The sequence below is a fragment of the Microtus oregoni genome, unplaced genomic scaffold (assembly GCF_018167655.1).
Source record: "Microtus oregoni isolate MIOR12 unplaced genomic scaffold, Mior012 000017F_ref0000208, whole genome shotgun sequence".
NCBI classification, from domain to species: Eukaryota; Metazoa; Chordata; class Mammalia; order Rodentia; family Cricetidae; genus Microtus; species Microtus oregoni.
In genome coordinates this window covers 33,618,547-33,635,107 of record NW_024543076.1, presented here as the reverse complement: position 1 = coordinate 33,635,107, position 16,561 = coordinate 33,618,547, and the positions used below count along the sequence as shown (strand labels likewise).

The 16,561-nt window shown below is 39.2% G+C and overlaps 1 protein-coding gene across 1 annotated transcript in view; it reads left to right on the top strand.

Annotated features, from left to right (window-relative positions):
• The window catches only part of Ube2w (ubiquitin conjugating enzyme E2 W), a 48,072-nt gene extending 32,491 nt beyond the window's left edge, over window positions 1-15,581 (top strand). The window contains exons 4-6 of the mRNA XM_041667468.1: window positions 749-904; window positions 4,451-4,526; window positions 13,735-15,581. Of these exons, the coding sequence (XP_041523402.1) occupies window positions 749-904; window positions 4,451-4,526; window positions 13,735-13,748 (246 nt within the window). The 3' untranslated portion in view covers window positions 13,749-15,581. The remainder of the gene's footprint in view (window positions 1-748; window positions 905-4,450; window positions 4,527-13,734) is intronic.
• The last annotated feature ends 980 nt before the right edge of the window (window positions 15,582-16,561 follow it).

Below are 16,561 nucleotides of genomic sequence, written 5' to 3'. Positions count from 1 at the left end.
ACATACATAATTGATCTTAAATCCATCTCCTGCCTTTGAATTGTGTTAGAATATGCAGGGTATGTGGATTTGTCCTCTTTCCTGTTTGGATGCTCAGGTGGTTTACTTGAAGTGTTAGGGCAGAGGAAGGCGTTTACAGTTGTGCCAGGGCAAGCTTCAGTGAGTAAAGGCAGAGCGGAGACGAGCAGCCAATTAGGACTCAGCTTCATTTATTTTTCTCCTAACCGGGCCTTTGGCTTTGTTTGATTTCTATTGCAGTTTTAACATTGAATACTTTTGGAATTTTAGTGCATTTGGGTTTTTTGTTTTGTTGTATTTTGTGTTCAAACATGGTTTCAGCGTGTAGCCTGGCTAGCCTGGAACTACTGTGTGGAGGTTCATGCTGCCTCCCATTCACCAGGATTCACCTGCCTCTACTGCCCAAGTGTTGGGATTCCAGGTGTGCGTAACGAGTAGAATCTGAAAAAACAACATTCTATTGAATGTAGTTTACCTTTCCTAGTGAAAAAAAATGCAAATTTAGAAAATTTCAGTGAATTTAGAAAATAGTCTAGGGCTTTGCATTGCTGCATGGTCATCTATGCAGTGAGGTTGTTACTGAATTGTTGGTGATGAGTGGACATTTGCTACTGAAATCTATTTGTTTTTATTTTATGTCTTAAAAATTATTACTTGTTAAATGTGCAGAATATTTTAGTTTTTAATAGTAGAAAGTATTGAGCGTTAATGGAATTTTATTTCTTCTTAGGTCATGTTTACTGGTGAGAATATTCCTGTCCATCCTCATGTGTATAGCAATGGTCATATCTGTTTATCCATTCTAACAGAAGACTGGTCCCCAGCGCTCTCAGTCCAGTCAGTCTGTCTTAGCATTATTAGCATGCTTTCCAGCTGCAAAGAAAAGGTAGGATTTTACAATTACTCCAGGTAATGTCTCCTCTCTCAGCATAGGTAGGTTTACAGTTTCAGTATATAGTTATCTGTGGTTGAAGGAGGATTCAACGTTTTTTGGTTCTAAATTACAGTGAATGACATTTTTAGTAATAAATTGGAAACTATCTTGTTAATTTGATTCTAATAGACTAGAAGTCAAGCTCAGTGTTCTCTCTGTATTTCTAGTCTGGTTTATTGAGTGTACAGCATGCTGGCACTGTGGGCAGTAACTAGACCATAGCTCTCATTTAATCATTTTGAACAGGACATTTGTGCATGAGGTTTTAATCTGAATTTTATTTCCATGAACAGTCACAGAGTAAAAGTGAACAGTACATTGCTGTTTCTAGATTTCACAGTGGGAAAGTTAGAAACGAACACCCCCTGGCTCCTTAGCCCCCTTTGCCAGCTCCTATCCACAGCAGCACTTCCCAGTTTCCCCAATCCAGAGCTTTCCTCTCTCACTGGTCAATTGATGGAAGGATGCCATTTACCAGTGGAAGTTTTGAAACCTTCACTTTTGTTCTCCTGTATTTACACACAGGTGCTGTCTCTAATCGAAGTGGAGGAAAGCCCAGATGAAAAATGATGTGTAGTAATTCAGATGCCCTTAAAGTAGGGAGCTCTGAGGGGTGCGTGTCTCTTCAGCAGATTGTTTCTCTGTTCTCCAGATTAGACCCACTGCTGTTTTATTGATTAGACTGTAGAGACTCTTTAGGATAGTAACTTGTTTTTAAACAGTAGGTTGTTTAGAATCCGGAACACTGAGTTACTGTTTCACTGCGTATGTTTCTTGAAATATTAATTCAAAACAAATTTTTTTGGGGGGTGCATTGAGATGGTTCGGCAGCTAAGTGTGCTCACGATGTAAGCCTGACAGTTGATCCCTGGAGCCTACATTGGAAATCCAGAACAGAGAGTTTTTTGTGATCACCACTTAGAATGTCGCACACACATGTGTCTACAGCACATATAATAAGATATTTTTTAAAGAATTTTCCTGGTGTTCTTTTAAAAAAAAAAACGAGGTTTTTTTTTTTTGGTTTTGTTTCAGTTTTGAATTTTTTAGTTGTTGTTACTTAAAAAAGTACAGGGAATAATAGGCCAAATTGTCTTTGCTTTTTTTCCTTTCAATTGTAAGATGAAGAGCCCTTTATCCAGTTCTTATGTACAATATAAAAAATTCCTATCATTAAATTATGACATGTTATTAATTAAAAGACCTGTCCTCATTCAAAAACACTAAAATGTGCAAAGAAACCTATTTTAGATGAAGTATGATATATGCATCTTAAAAACATTTTAAAAAATTATTTTTATTATTTTTAGCCAGGTTGTGGTGGCATAGGCCTTTAATCCCAGCACTCTGGAAGCAGGGGCAGGCGGATCTCTGAGTTCAAGACCAGCCTGGTTTACAGAGTGAGTTCCAGGACAGACTCCAAACTACACAGAGAAACCCTATCTCGAAAAAAAATAAAATATTTTTTTTTAATATGTATGTGTGTTTTATCTACATTTATGTCTGAACACCATGAGTGTGCCTGGTACCCGTGGAGGCCAGAAGAGGGCATTGAATTCCCTGGAATTGGAGTTAGAGATGATTGTGAGTCACCATGTGGGTGCTATGAATTGAACCAGGGTCCTCTGGAAGAGCAGAGCAGCCAGTACTCTTAACTGCTGAGCCATCTCTCCAGCCCCCTTAGGATCAGCCAGAAGAGGGCATTGAATTCCCTGGAATTGGAGTTAGAGATGATTGTGAGTCACCATGTGGGTGCTATGAATTGAACCAGGGTCCTCTGGAAGAGCAGAGCAGCCAGTACTCTTAACTGCTGAGCCATCTCTCCAGCCCCCTTAGGATCGCTTTCACTTCCGTTTCTTCAGCATATTCAGGTTGTAATCAAGCTTTATTTAATCAACAATTGTTAGAAATGAGTCTTCTTGTTTATTGCTTCAGTATCTTTCCTCCTCCGCCCCAGCACACGCACATGCACACGCATGAATACACACACGCTAAGCTTTCCATCTGGGAGACAGAGCAGGTTGTTCTTACAGTGGCTCTGGTGTTCCCTTGATGCTTCCCAGCGGAGTGATGAGTGGGTTTGATGTGCACCGCCATTGAGATGGTCACTGGTGATTCTCTGCCCATTGCTCTTGCATGGCCTGATGATTATTAGCTTTTGTGTGCATCTACAGGGATGCTTACACCACAGGCCAGAGACTGACTGTTGCTCTGGTGCTTCTCATTCTTTTCTAACCATCATTGTTCTGCTCACCTTCTGGTTTCCTGCTAGTATTTTTTGTATACTTTAGGATAAAACTAATCATTTAATTTAAATTTTTGATAAACTCTTTTTAGTAGAATTGTTTGGTAGGTTTAACCATGATTATTTAAGAGTAAGAATTTCTGTGAGTTTTGATAAAATTAAACATTTATTAGATACTTGCTGGTTTTATCCTATGAAGTACTAGGTAACAAAAAAAGGAATTAAGTAACTTAGTTTTGTAATCCTAAATTTTAAAGAAATTTTCTCAAATTGTATCAGGGTAGTCTTGGAGTATTTAACAAATTGTATCCAAGTAGTCTTTGTGTTCTTGTTGGTTGAAATCACCATTTATGTGAATTCATGAATGCGTCCTAAGCACCAGCTGACAGTTGAGTACGTGAGCGTTAGAAGCGTCAAGTGGATGGGCTGCTTTTTCCCCAGCAGTCTAGGTTGTCCATCACACTACTGCTTTCTGGCTGGACGTTTCTTAAATGATGTAGCTTTTGATCAGCATCAGTCGAAGAGATAATCTCTTAATCTCTCATCTTCATTACTCTAAGCAGTTAAGTCTAAACACTGAAACAGATATTTAATAGGGAAAGAAAGACACTTTTATCAGAGTCATAAAAGTTAGCCAAAAGCAAGGGTGAGACTCTCACACTATTACAAGCCACCTCTCAATATAGCATTAGTGTAAACATGACATTTGAACTCTTGACAAAAAGCCAGGCTCTCTCCAGTCTTCCTCCAGTGTGGTTAGCATCACTCTTGGCTGAGGTGTCTTGCAGAGCTGCCAGGTTCTCCAGATTGTTCCAATCGGGGCAGATGAGGAACAAGGCCATTGGTACACATAGCACACTAAAACATCTTTTCTCTTAGATGTTGTTTGAAGTGGAATCGTCTGCTCTGTCCTTAGTACATTACAATAAAATAATAAGCCTATGTGAATACTTGAAGCATGCTGTAGTTCTTCGATAACCTTAGTGAGGTCGGCTTTTGTTTAGCTGGCTCATAGATGTGGTCATTAAATGACTTGATGGAGAGATAAGTAGTAGAAATTGGGATGCTGTGTCCTGGAACTAACCTCTCCTACCACCCAGCCTTGTTAAACAATTGAGGTGTACATTCTTGAGTGATGCTTTTAGTGTTTCCATTGTTTTCATCTGTTCTGTAATAATTTTGCTAAACTCAATTCTCTTAGTCATTTTCTTTCCAAACTTACCTGTTTAATATTTAAACTCCATTTGTTTCAGAGACGACCGCCAGATAATTCCTTTTATGTGCGAACATGTAACAAGAATCCAAAGAAAACAAAATGGTGGTATCATGGTGAGTAGTTTTTATTGTAATGACAAATTTTTGATATTTTTATATTTAAAAGATATTTGTAAGACTTGGGAGAATAGTGCAGGATGTAATTGAGTTAACATTTTTGTAACACTACATTTTAGAAAATCTGAGAAAATGTGGATATTAGACTAAATTTTTAAAACAAAATCATATCCATCATATAATAAGTAAAATCAGTATTACCCTAATAATTCTAATAATACCATTTTGGTACAAAATGGTTTGGTCTTACGGTTTTTGGTTTGTTGCAGTTTTGAGGGTTGAGATGATTTTGCTTATATAAGTCTGCCTGTCCTGAAACTAGCTCTGTAGGCCAGGCTGACCTTGAACTTCCAGCTCTCCCCACTTGCCTCCCAAGTGCTGGAATTAAGGTTTATGCAACTGTGGTGGACTAAAGTCCGTAATAATCTTTATCTTAAAGCTGTGGGGAGCCCTTCCTATGAAGTAGAAGTTCTGATGCCTTGTACACTCGGTTCTGCTCCTTTTCATATTTGGGGGCAGTTACAGTACATTCTTAGTGCTCCATTAGAGAAGGCCTGCCTTAGACAGTGTTCTGTTGCTCTGAAGAGTCCCCATGACATGACTGCTCTGTCAGAGAAAACTTGCTTACAGATTCCGACGTTTAGTCCATCATCATGGTGGAATGGAGGCAGGGGCTGAGGCCTACATCCTGATTCATAGGCAGAGAGAGGACGACTCTGGACTTCCACAGGGGCTTTTGAACTCTCCAAGCCAAAGACCACCCCCAGTGACACACTTCCTCCCACCAGACCACACCTAATCCTTTCAAGTAGCACCACTTCCTAGGGACCAAATCTCTGAACTGTGGGGGTCATTCTCATTCTAACCCCCACACAGCCATCCTTTAAATATTTGAAGTTTGAAGCCCATTATTTTAGCTTTATGAAAAAAAATATTCTTGATAATTTTAAATTTCTGTTTTTCTTGTTCAGGGAGCAATATGTAGGGTTTTTTGATTATTTGTTTTTGTTGTTGTTTTTTCTCTTTTGTTTTTTCAAAATAGGATTTCTCTGTGTAGTCCTGTCTCTCTTGGAACTCTCTCTGTAGACCAGGCTGGCCTCGAACTCACAGAGATCCTCTTGCCTTTACCTCTTGTGCTGGGATTAAAGGTCTATGCACTACTATTACCTGCAGTATATAGGTTTAAAATACAGAATTGCTGGTATCTCCCCCCGCCCCCCCCCCCGCCCTCTCTCTCTCTCAGACTTAGTTTCTCTGTATAACATTCTTGACTGCCCTGGAAACTAGCTCTGTAGACCAGGACCAGGCTAGACTCAGACTCACAGAGATCCACCTGCTTCTGCCTCCCGAGTGCTGGGATTAAGGGCTTGTACTGCCACTGCCTGGCTTGCTGGCATTATTTCTAAACTAGTCTTATTGCTTTTCCAAGGATATAATTTAAATTAAAAAAGCAAATGCTTATATTCCCCAGTGAACTTCTTTTTCCTTTAATGGGACTGGATCCCTTAGTCTCATTCCTTCTAGATAGTTCTACCACTGAGCTATATCTCCTATACATTTTAAAGCAGGTGAATAAAGGTCACTCCTTGTGATACTTATATCCATAAAAGTAATTATTTTTCTGGTTTGGCTTTTTAATTTTTTTTTTGTATTTTATTATCCTAAAGAAATCAAGCTTGGCAAAACTTAATGAGAATATGGCCTTTTCTCCTTATCTTTTTTCCTTATCACAGAAGTATTCTGTGTTTTCACCTAAACTATGAATTTAAAACTTCCAAGAAGTCGCCTAAGATGAGCGGAGTCTCTGGAGTGGCACTGTGCTCAGTGAAAGGAGGCCACAGAGATATGAGCGCCCATGTAATAGGAAGGGAGATAGTTAGCACAAACCCGAGCAGCAGTGGCAAAGGTGGGAGGACTGTGAAGGAGTTCAAGATCATCCTTGGCTACGCAGCAGATGGGAAGCAGCTTGAGCTGCACAAATAGTCCCCGTAAAGTCAGAGTGAACTGTAGGTTTGTGTGATTGAGTTAGGTGTATTGTGTGCTGCACGACTGCATCTTCCACACTCAGGAGGCTGCAGCAGGAGACACGGATCCCAGGCTAGTTCATGTTGAGTGCTCAGATCTGTCTCAGCACACAGATGAAAGCGCATGCTTAAGAAGAGGAAATAAGAGTTTAGAACTATAAAAGGGAGACGGAAATTAATCTGTTAATGTAAGAACAGGTGATTAAAGTAGTATTGTAATTACTTAGGCCCTCGTATGTAAGATTTAAAAAATGCATCATACATCAGGAGGTGTCATCTCAGAAAATAGGTAAATACTTTACATAAGAAATTTACATTTTTATTTGATAAAATATTTCTTGTGGATAAATATTTTTAAAATGCTTTATAAAAACATGGAATATTAAGTAAGGAGAGAGGATTCTTCTTCATTTAGAAGGCGTTCTAGAGCCGTGTGTGGCAGCACATGCCCGTAGCCCCCACGTTTATAAGGCTAAGGCAGGAGAAGGATGTGCTGTGTTTGGGGAGAGCCTGGGCTGTAGGATGAGATTCTGTCTCAAAATAGAAAAGAAGAAAAAAATATGAAGAAATAAAACATTTATCTATATGAACATTTAAAACATTAAAAGCAAAGGCGATTTATGAATTTATTTAGGAATGAATTATAGACCTGGAATGTTAGTGTTAGAGCCCCTAGCTGCCCTATGTGCGACTCTGAGTTTGAGTCTGAGCCCCAACCCTACCTCAGAAGAATAAATGACAAATAACAGCACAGCGCAGAGTTACAGACTTAAGATTTGTGACATGAATGGAACTCCATAGGCTGAGGCCAGGCCGTAAGGAGTGGTGCAGCTCTCCACACTGCTGATGACACACGTCACGGTAGTGCAAGTGTCTCCTTCCTTTGTGGTGTCTTTTAAGATCTCACACATGTACATAATGTGTTTTGTTCAATCCACTCCCACTCCTTCCCTCCAGCTATTCCCCTGCTCCTCACTTTCTTCTCCCAGCTTTTTGTGATCTCTCTGCCTCGTTGTGATTTTCAATCCACTATGTCCACATAGTGCTGCAGGGTGTGTAGAGTGTAGGGCCGCCCACTAGAGCTGTGGTGTTCAGCCTTCTGATTCTCAGACCCTTTAACACATAACCCTCGTGTTGTGGTGACCCCCACCATAAAAGTATTTTGTTGCTACTTCATAACTAGTTTTGCTACTGTTATGAATCATAATGTAAATATCTGTGTTTTCTGATGGTCTTAGGCAACCCCTGTGAAAGGGTCACTTGCACAGCCAAGGGGTCCCAGCCTGCATGTTGAAAATCACCATACTAGAGCTCAGATAGCTTTTCAGGGGCTTTAAAATCTGCTGCTTCCTCACCAGGGAGAGTGAGACTTTCAGACCTTTTGTCAGCCATATGGCTTGTCTTGAGCTTGTCCAGGTCTTCACATACTGTCACATACACTGAGTGCATGTGTACAACACAACAGCACTTTACTATTATTGTCTGTGTATGTCATGGCTTCTTTGTGGAAGTCAGGTTTGCACAAGCGCTTCTCCCCAGTGATCCATTGTTCTCACTCACATGTAATTCTCTTTAGCCTTGATTTGTTGATTTACAGCAGATCTTTTTATTTTTTAATATGTATTCTTTCCCCGAAGGAACCCTGAATGCCTGTATAATCTTCATGTACCATTCCCCTTTGGGACAAATTTACTGCATATGTAAGTTCTATGTGTACTCAAGAAAGGGTCAGTGTTGCTGTTGAGATAGTGGAGCAGGTGTTGTGTTGGCCAACTAGGAAGCTGCAGAGCATCTTTGAATTCTTCATCATTTATGAGACGCTAAAACCTTTCAACAGTTGGACCACCATAGTATCTTTCCCTTTGTGCAGTTCCAGGCAGTACAAACAAACAGCTTAAATTAGTATTATAGTTGAATTGGTGCTGTCTTACCAAAGAGATCATTGTTCTCAGCAAGCATACCCTATTAACTTTGTTGGAACTTTCAGATGTCAGTTTATCTTTTGCCTACTTAGTAGGTTCAATTCCAGAAGCTCTTCACAGACATGCTCTCAGGAAGTAAGCATCAACGCTCTGCTCTTTGCCTCTCGCCCTTCCTCCCACCCTCCCTTTCTTCTCATTGTCTTACCCTGGCAGCCTGGAATTCCCTGTGAAGGCCAGGGTGGCTGTGAACTTGTGGTCATCCTCTTGCCTCCTGAGTGCTAGGATTACAGGTCTGTGCCACCACATCTGGTTCAAGAAATACATAGTCTTGCTGATGGCTTTTATTTTTCTCTTTATCTCCAAGATGGAGACATCTGTGTTTTTTGGGCTAATCTCGCACTACTGAGCTCACGAAATCTCCCCTCCTCGCCTTAGCTACAGCTACCATGCCCTACAGACTCCTGTTACTTCTTAGCTGCCTTAGGGTTTCATTGCTGTGATAAAATACCATGGCCAAAGGCAGCCTGGGAAGGAAAGGGCTTTACACAGCTTTACACATAGATCACAGTTCACTACTGAGGGAAATGAAGGGAGGCGCTCAAGGCAGGAACTGAAGCAGAAGCCAGAGGGACACTGCTTACTGACTTGATCCTCATGGCTTACTTAGCCTGCTTCCTTTTACACATCCAGGACCACTTGCTCAGTGGTGACCCAGCCCACAATGGGCTGGGCCCTCCCTCTTCAATCATTAGTCAAAGAAATCCCCATAAGCCAGTCTCAGGGAGCATTTTCTCAGTTGAGGTTCCCGCTTCTCAAATGGCCCTAACTTGTGTCAGGTTGACAGAAGACTAGTCAGGACATTAGTGTTGTCTAATTCTCAGACCATTTTGATCACATTCACATCCCACTCCTCCCCCTGACTCCTCCCAGATTCACCCCCACCTCTCCATCTTACCCCTCCCAACTTCATGCCTCCCCCACACCTTTTAACGTACTCTACTGAGTCCAATTTGGGATACCCACATCCTCATGGTGAGGCTAGCTTCTGGAGCCTGCTAGACCTGTCAGGGGCCACACTATTAATTAGACAGAGTCTCTCCCATAGAAGCTATCAGTTGTCAATAGTTCCTTAGGTAGGGGTGGGAGTTTCTGAGCAGAACAGTAGCTGACTTGATTTGTGCAGATCTGTGCAGACAGCCACAGCCACATCTGTTGTACGCTCATGACAGCACCAGTAGACTCCAGAGTCTACTGCCAACCAGACCCCATTATCCATGGCAAAGGTACAAAGTATAATTTGTGCTATAAAAATCCTACAATACTATAAAAGAATGAACACAAAGTAGGCAACCAGAATCCATTACTAATAGGATTTGTTTCCTGGAATCAATATTGAAAATATTCATCTTCCATAGGCAGTAGTTTTCTACAAGGGAATACAGAGCCTTCATTGTTGAAGTCCTCATACAGTGATGTGCTCAGGCATGAGGGTAAGTTCACACTTGAGTGTTCACATCAGAGGCCTAGGTTTACAGTCAATGAGTATGTCAGCATAGTATTTAGATAGCATACTTAACAAATGGGTGGGTCTAATATAGGAAGATGAAGAATCTTTTCTTTAGAACTGGGCTGCATTCTGCTTCTGTCCAGCTGAAGCATTCCTTGTAGCACTGTGAAGATTCTAGAAGATGGGAACATAAAGTCTTAGATTATTAGTGTTCAACTCTCTGGGGCTGGGGCTGTAGCTCGTTTAGTAGAGTGCTTGCCTAGCGTGTGAGAAGCGCTGAGGTCTGTCCGCAGTGTTCTGGATGTGGGAGTGGTGGCACACGCATGTCATCCAGCCTTCAGGAGGTGGAGACAGATCAGTTCTTTATCGTCTGCATCTCTAGTTCAAAGCCGATTTGGAATACTTTGAGACCATGCCTCAAAAAAAAAAAAATCCTCTTTTTCTTCCTACTTTATAGCCTTTGTCCATAGATCACAAATTTACACTAATTGTAAACTTTTTTAAAAAATTTGTTTTACCTTTTTAAAATTTAATTTCTGTAGATGAGTACTCTATCTGCATGTACACCTTTATTTCAGAACAGGGCATCAGATCCTTCTATAGTTGGTTGTGAGCCACCATATGCTGCTGGGACTTGAACTCAGGACCTCTGGAAGAGCAGCCAGTGCTCTTTAATCACTAAACCATTTCTCCAGCCTTTGTTTTACCTTTTAAAGGTTACAAAATAACTAAACCCCGGAATCCAGAACTTGAATGGTTTAACAGTCCCCTAGTCCTCCTCATGGTGACAGTTCAGTTACCTGCTCTAAGATCTCTCTTGAATCCGTTTGTCAAAGGAAAACTAATTCCTTAAACTCTTGGGAGATAAAACTTAACTAAATATTTTTTCTGTTTTGCTGTTAGCCTTTCACTTCATATTATTTGTGTGTGTTGATGTGTTTTTTTTTTTTTTTCTAGTCTTGTGTCCTTAGTGCTATTCGGGGAGATGAGTTTGCAGTGTAGTGACTTTAATCCTTGTGGGACAGATGGGATGCCCCTTCTCTGGTTCTCACGTCTCCATCAGCCAGTGAAGTCAGCTATGGACCTCTGGAGCCAACCGTTTGTGTTGTATTGGAGAATGGGATTTTAGTAGAGGCTTTGGTAGTTCCTTCCAAAGAAGACTGAAATTATCATTATGAGATTTTTTTTCGAGGTATTATATGGCCACAGGTATTTTAGCTGTGAGGTTAAAGACTGTTAATGGTTTTTCACAACTTTCTATATTTCTGTGTATTTGTCTTGACCCAAAATAAGTTTTACGCCTTTGTTCCCATATGTATGTCTGTCTTAAACCTTGTAAATAATCTTTGCATATAATTAAAAATTATGTGCTATACCCCTTGAAGGTATTTTGTTTTCTTGTTTGGTTTCACCTCTTAGTTAGGGAAAGTGGAGTTAGTTTTGGCTCATCCCCATGTTGATGCCAGTTTATTTGCAGACCTTATTACATGTATTTATTGGGGAATTAGAAACTTTTAAGTCACTGTGAGTCCGGCTATTAGAGATCATTCAGTTCCAGCTTAAGAACTTAGTTCATTTCCACAAAGCTAAGATGTTCAAGGCAGGTAGAACCATATCAGACCTAAATTATTTTAACATTTGATCCAAGATGGAAATTTGGGTATAGAGAATAGCTTTAGGGACTTTATAATCATTTTAGTAGCCCATTCTGCAAAAGTCTACTATGTTGAGAACCTTCCAGAACAAACAACCTTTAATGAAGGTAAATTTGTGCTGCCATCTAAAACATGCAGTATGTCTTTAGAGTTACAAGCCTGTTTCTACTGTACTAAATAGCATGCTTGATTCAGTTTACTTTCTTACCGTATATATGGTTGTCTATATCTCTCAGTGCTGTGGTATATCAGGTGGAATTCAGGGCCACACTGTGACTTAGAGTTTTAAGTCTGATGAGTTGTGGTGTTTGTCTCAATAAAATACTTTATTGAGCTGGCATTCCTATAATCTTATTTACTTCAGGGGCCATTGTGGGCAGATTGTCAGCTTAAGGCTCTCCTGGACAGTTCAGTAAGAACCCGTCTAAAAAACCCCACTCATTCATACACACCAACAAAACAAAACAAAAAAACAATACACATATATACATGCACACACACAAATCCCAAACATGCACACGTACACACATAAAATACAAATCCCACCCCAATACTAAGAAACAAAACAATCCAAAATCCAAACACACACACACACACAAAATTAAAACATTGTTTATTTGAGAAACATCTTCATATTTCTGTTTGGTTTACATTCATCACAAACATATGTTCTTCCAGATCTACAGAAATAGGTACTTTGATATGAAACATACAAGATATAAGTTCTTCATTTGTTTTTTTTGTCTTCAGTGTGTTCTTTTTCATTGAAGAGTGTAGTAATGCCAGCTAGCACATGTCTTTCATCTTAGCACTTAGGATCTTGATGCAGGAAGGTGATCTCAAAACCTGCCCTGGCTACTCAGCAAAGTTGAGACCAGCTTGGGCTGTATGAACCCTGTCTCAAAAAATGTCATATTTTGGTGTGTGTGTGTTGTTTATGCTCTCAAGGGTAAGAAAGGGCTCGAATAACGTAAGTTGTGAGCTGCCCAGCATGTGTACTGTGGCTGGAACTGTGGTGCTCTACAGGAGCACTCAGCCTCCAAGCCGCCCCTCCAGCCCGTTTGTCCTGTTTTGATAGAAAGTCTCCCTATGTAGCCCAGACTAGCTGCATACTTAAAATCTCTTGGGCTCTTTGTCTATTGTTTTTGCTGGGATTTGGGCCTAAGGCTATATACTTGCTTATTTTTTATTTTTAAATTATTTAAACTATGCCCAAGGTTAGGAAAGTACTGTGCCACTGACCTATATCACCACGTCATGATTTATTTTTAAAATCTAATTTATTTTACCATGAATAAAATCCATGAATTCCCCTAACATAACGGTCTCCGTTTGATGTTTATCCGTGGAAATTTTATTATCACTACATAAGCCTTGACATGGAATTACTTGGGAAACATTTGGCCAGTGTTTTCTGAGTTCTCCCTGTAACCGCTTTCACAGCTCTTAGGAGTGTCACTAGCTGGCAGCCTCTTTCTGAAAGGAACTCCTTCTCAAATTCCTCAGATACAGTTTTGTGAAATAAGTCATGGACATTACAGTTATGTACTATCTAAGTATAATAAGTTTGGGCCACTGGAAGGGATTACAGAACCATTCTTTGGGGTTTTAAATGACCTTGCGCATGTATATATACTTCTTAAAATTAGTGTCCTGAAGGGACATTAACAGCATTGAATGCCTACTGATTGATGTGGAACTTGTATCTTCTTCTTGAAGAGTTGCCTCATAGACTGCAAACACGTGATACATTATTTTGAGTAAAATGGCATGGCTGTTTTAGTATCACTTATAGACAGACTCTTAAGATGTGTTGAAATACATACTGCGTTAGCATAGCAATTTCTTGTTTTAAATTAAACTGATATACTAATCAAATATTTTAAAGTTCTTGCAAACTCTCATTCCTTGAAAGAATAAAGGTTGGTTTGCTTGTCACTGTATGATTAAATGCACATTTTTATTTGTAACGATTGAGAGAGGCAAGTCACATCAGCCAGGTTCTTACTACTTGATTTTATTTCTACATGAGATTAACTTGTAAATTACTTACACATGCTTAACTTTTTAATTATCTTTTTTCTTCTTTTCTTAAAGATGATACTTGTTGATGCCACTGTTATCATCCTCGTAGCAGAAGATAGTCCTACTGAGAAAATGAGCACTTTGATCATTCAGTCTTTGACCTTTAACCTTTGACTGGAAGTGACCTATAGGCAATGAAGACTACTTCCTTTTACTGCATTTTTACTCGTGTGCATTCTGGGCGCATGTTGATCGCTGGCTCAGTCCAGGCAACTGACATGCTTTATTAGTCATACAGTATTAATGCAGGCGTCAGGAAATGTCAAATGTAATTCCATTTTTTATTTTTATTTTTTTAAGCTTTTGGAAAAGTTCCAGGTCCTCATGTATTGTGCAATAACAGTGACTTCCTCGGTGGTCTGGAGACGTTCATTGCCGGCAATGGACGTTGTAACAGGAAGAATTTTCTTAACTCCTGCCACTTGGTGATTAATGCATGATAGGGCCTATGAAATGAATTTATCGGTTATCGTGGGATTAGAAAGGAAGTGAGGGATCCAACATTACATTGAAAGTCAGCCCAACTCTTTATATTTGGATTCTATGCACTGTGATCCTAAGGCTAACAGCATGAAATAACATGCATCTTTACAGGACCATAAGAAAGATCATTGTGTATTTATTTCATTGTTTATATCTGCTGTCAAATGGTTTTGACATGGAAAGTTTTCAAGGAACATTGGCAGAGAGGTACAATATGTTATCCCTATGGTGAAAATAAATTCATTTGTTGTATATAGTCCTCAATCTCTGAAGTGAAGGTGTGAATAATATAGGGTGTGAATGGTTTAACCAAGGCTTTATTTTGGAAGTAAAAAATTGGCAGTGATGCTTAAATTACTGCCACCCATCATTTGGGCCTGTTTTTTTTCCCCCCAAGTATATTACACTCTGTTACTTCCTGCTAGCCATCAGCATGAGCCCTACTGCCTAAACACTATTTCATTTATTTATGTTTGGAAATCCATAAACATTTTTGTTTGTAATCTTGTTTCTTTTGTTACATTTTAAGTTGTTTGAATGTTACAGTACTTTAATTGAAAGACTTTTGTCAAGTTTTTTTCTTGTAAATTTTCTTTACTTGTATCATCTTGTCCTTCAATCCTGTACCCTAAAATGAGAAATACATTTTTGACAGAGGCTTAATGTTTTAACAAAAGAGTGTGGACATTTTTATTTTAAGATTTTGACAAAAGAACACCATAAAATGATACGTTTGCAGATTTGTCTCACACAACCATACAGGTTTTCTTGGAAGAATTTGTTTTATTTGTTGAAAAGATTTTGCCTACCGCTAGATGAAGTTTGTCTGTCTGTCTGCACTTGTCTATCTGTCTGTCTATCTCTAATCTATAAGACGGTTGTTGGAAAGATTCCATTCTAAGTACCATGTGCCATGTAAGTTAATGATGCTACAACCAGGTCTTTTTAAGAAGCAATTAATGTATTTTATAAATTACCTTTTCACATATGCAAGCTCTGTTTCTATGACAATGTCATTTTTACTAATGCCTTACTGTTGCACTCTTCGAATATCCTGCAGTGAATCTATTCATCGATTGGGGCTTAAAAACTAAAGCCAGTTGGCCGAAAGGTCTGACATATGTACCCCCTAAGATCATCCAGCTGATGATTGGGAAAGAATATTTTAAAAATTGTTTTTAATCTCTGTGTAGATGACATTTTGTAGCTTTGTACATGTTGTTAATTAAGGGCATATAATTTTACACTCTAAAAGATAACTGCTGAACTCAGGGGTGGGTAGACTTCAAAAATATGTCTGCTGTAGAAATAACTTGAAAAAAAATTAAAATTATGGCCAGCCACCAAATTGTGGAGCCTGTTTATACTGCTAGGTAGCAATGGTCATTTGTTAAAGATGTAATCATTTTCTTCTGTCGACTGCTGTGCATGAGTTCTCCCAGTGATCACTGTTAGTTTTATTAGTTGGCCTATTTAAGACAAAAAATCTTTAAATTCTTAGTTTTCCACTGCTTTTAATATGGAATTATAGCTCTAAATTAGGTGTTCCCATGTTTTTTGTCGCTGCTCTAAAATACTAAATAGCTTGGTTTTTTTTTCAGGGTAGAGCGGGGCAACACGGGGAGCTCTTCTGTGTTTGTAGTCCTCTTACTAAAATCCTCCCATGGGAAGTGACCTGTGATGCTTATTCACCAAAGGAATTGATACACCAGGCCAGGCATTAGCAGTGCAGTAGTGTCAGGTGCCAGCTCGAGTTGTCTTTACGACAGTGTTTTAATATACCTCTGTATGTACAGATCTAGAATACAGATTCAATGTTTTATACCTCTGTATGTACAGATCTAGAACACAGATTCAGTGTTTTATACCTCTGTATGTACAGATCTAGAACACAGATTCAGTGTTTTAATATGCCTCTGTATGTACAGATCTAGAACACAGATTCAGTGTTTTAATATACCTCTGTACAGATCTAGAACACAGACTCTGTGTTTTAATATGCCCCTGTATGTACAGATCTAGAACACAGACTCTGTGTTTTAATACCTCTGTATGTACAGATCTAGAACACAGATTCAGTGTTTTATGCCTCTGTATGTACAGATCTAGAACACAGACTTAGTGTTTTAATATACCTCTGTATGTACAGATCTAGAACACAGACTCAGTGTTTTAATATGCCCCTGTATGTACAGATCTAGAACACAGATTCAGTGTTTTATACCTCTGTATGTACAGATCTAGAACACAGACTCAGTGTTTTAATAACCTCTGTATGTACAGATCTAGAACACAGACTCCGTGTTTTAATATACCCCTGTATGTACAGATCTAGAACACAGACTCAGTGTTTTAT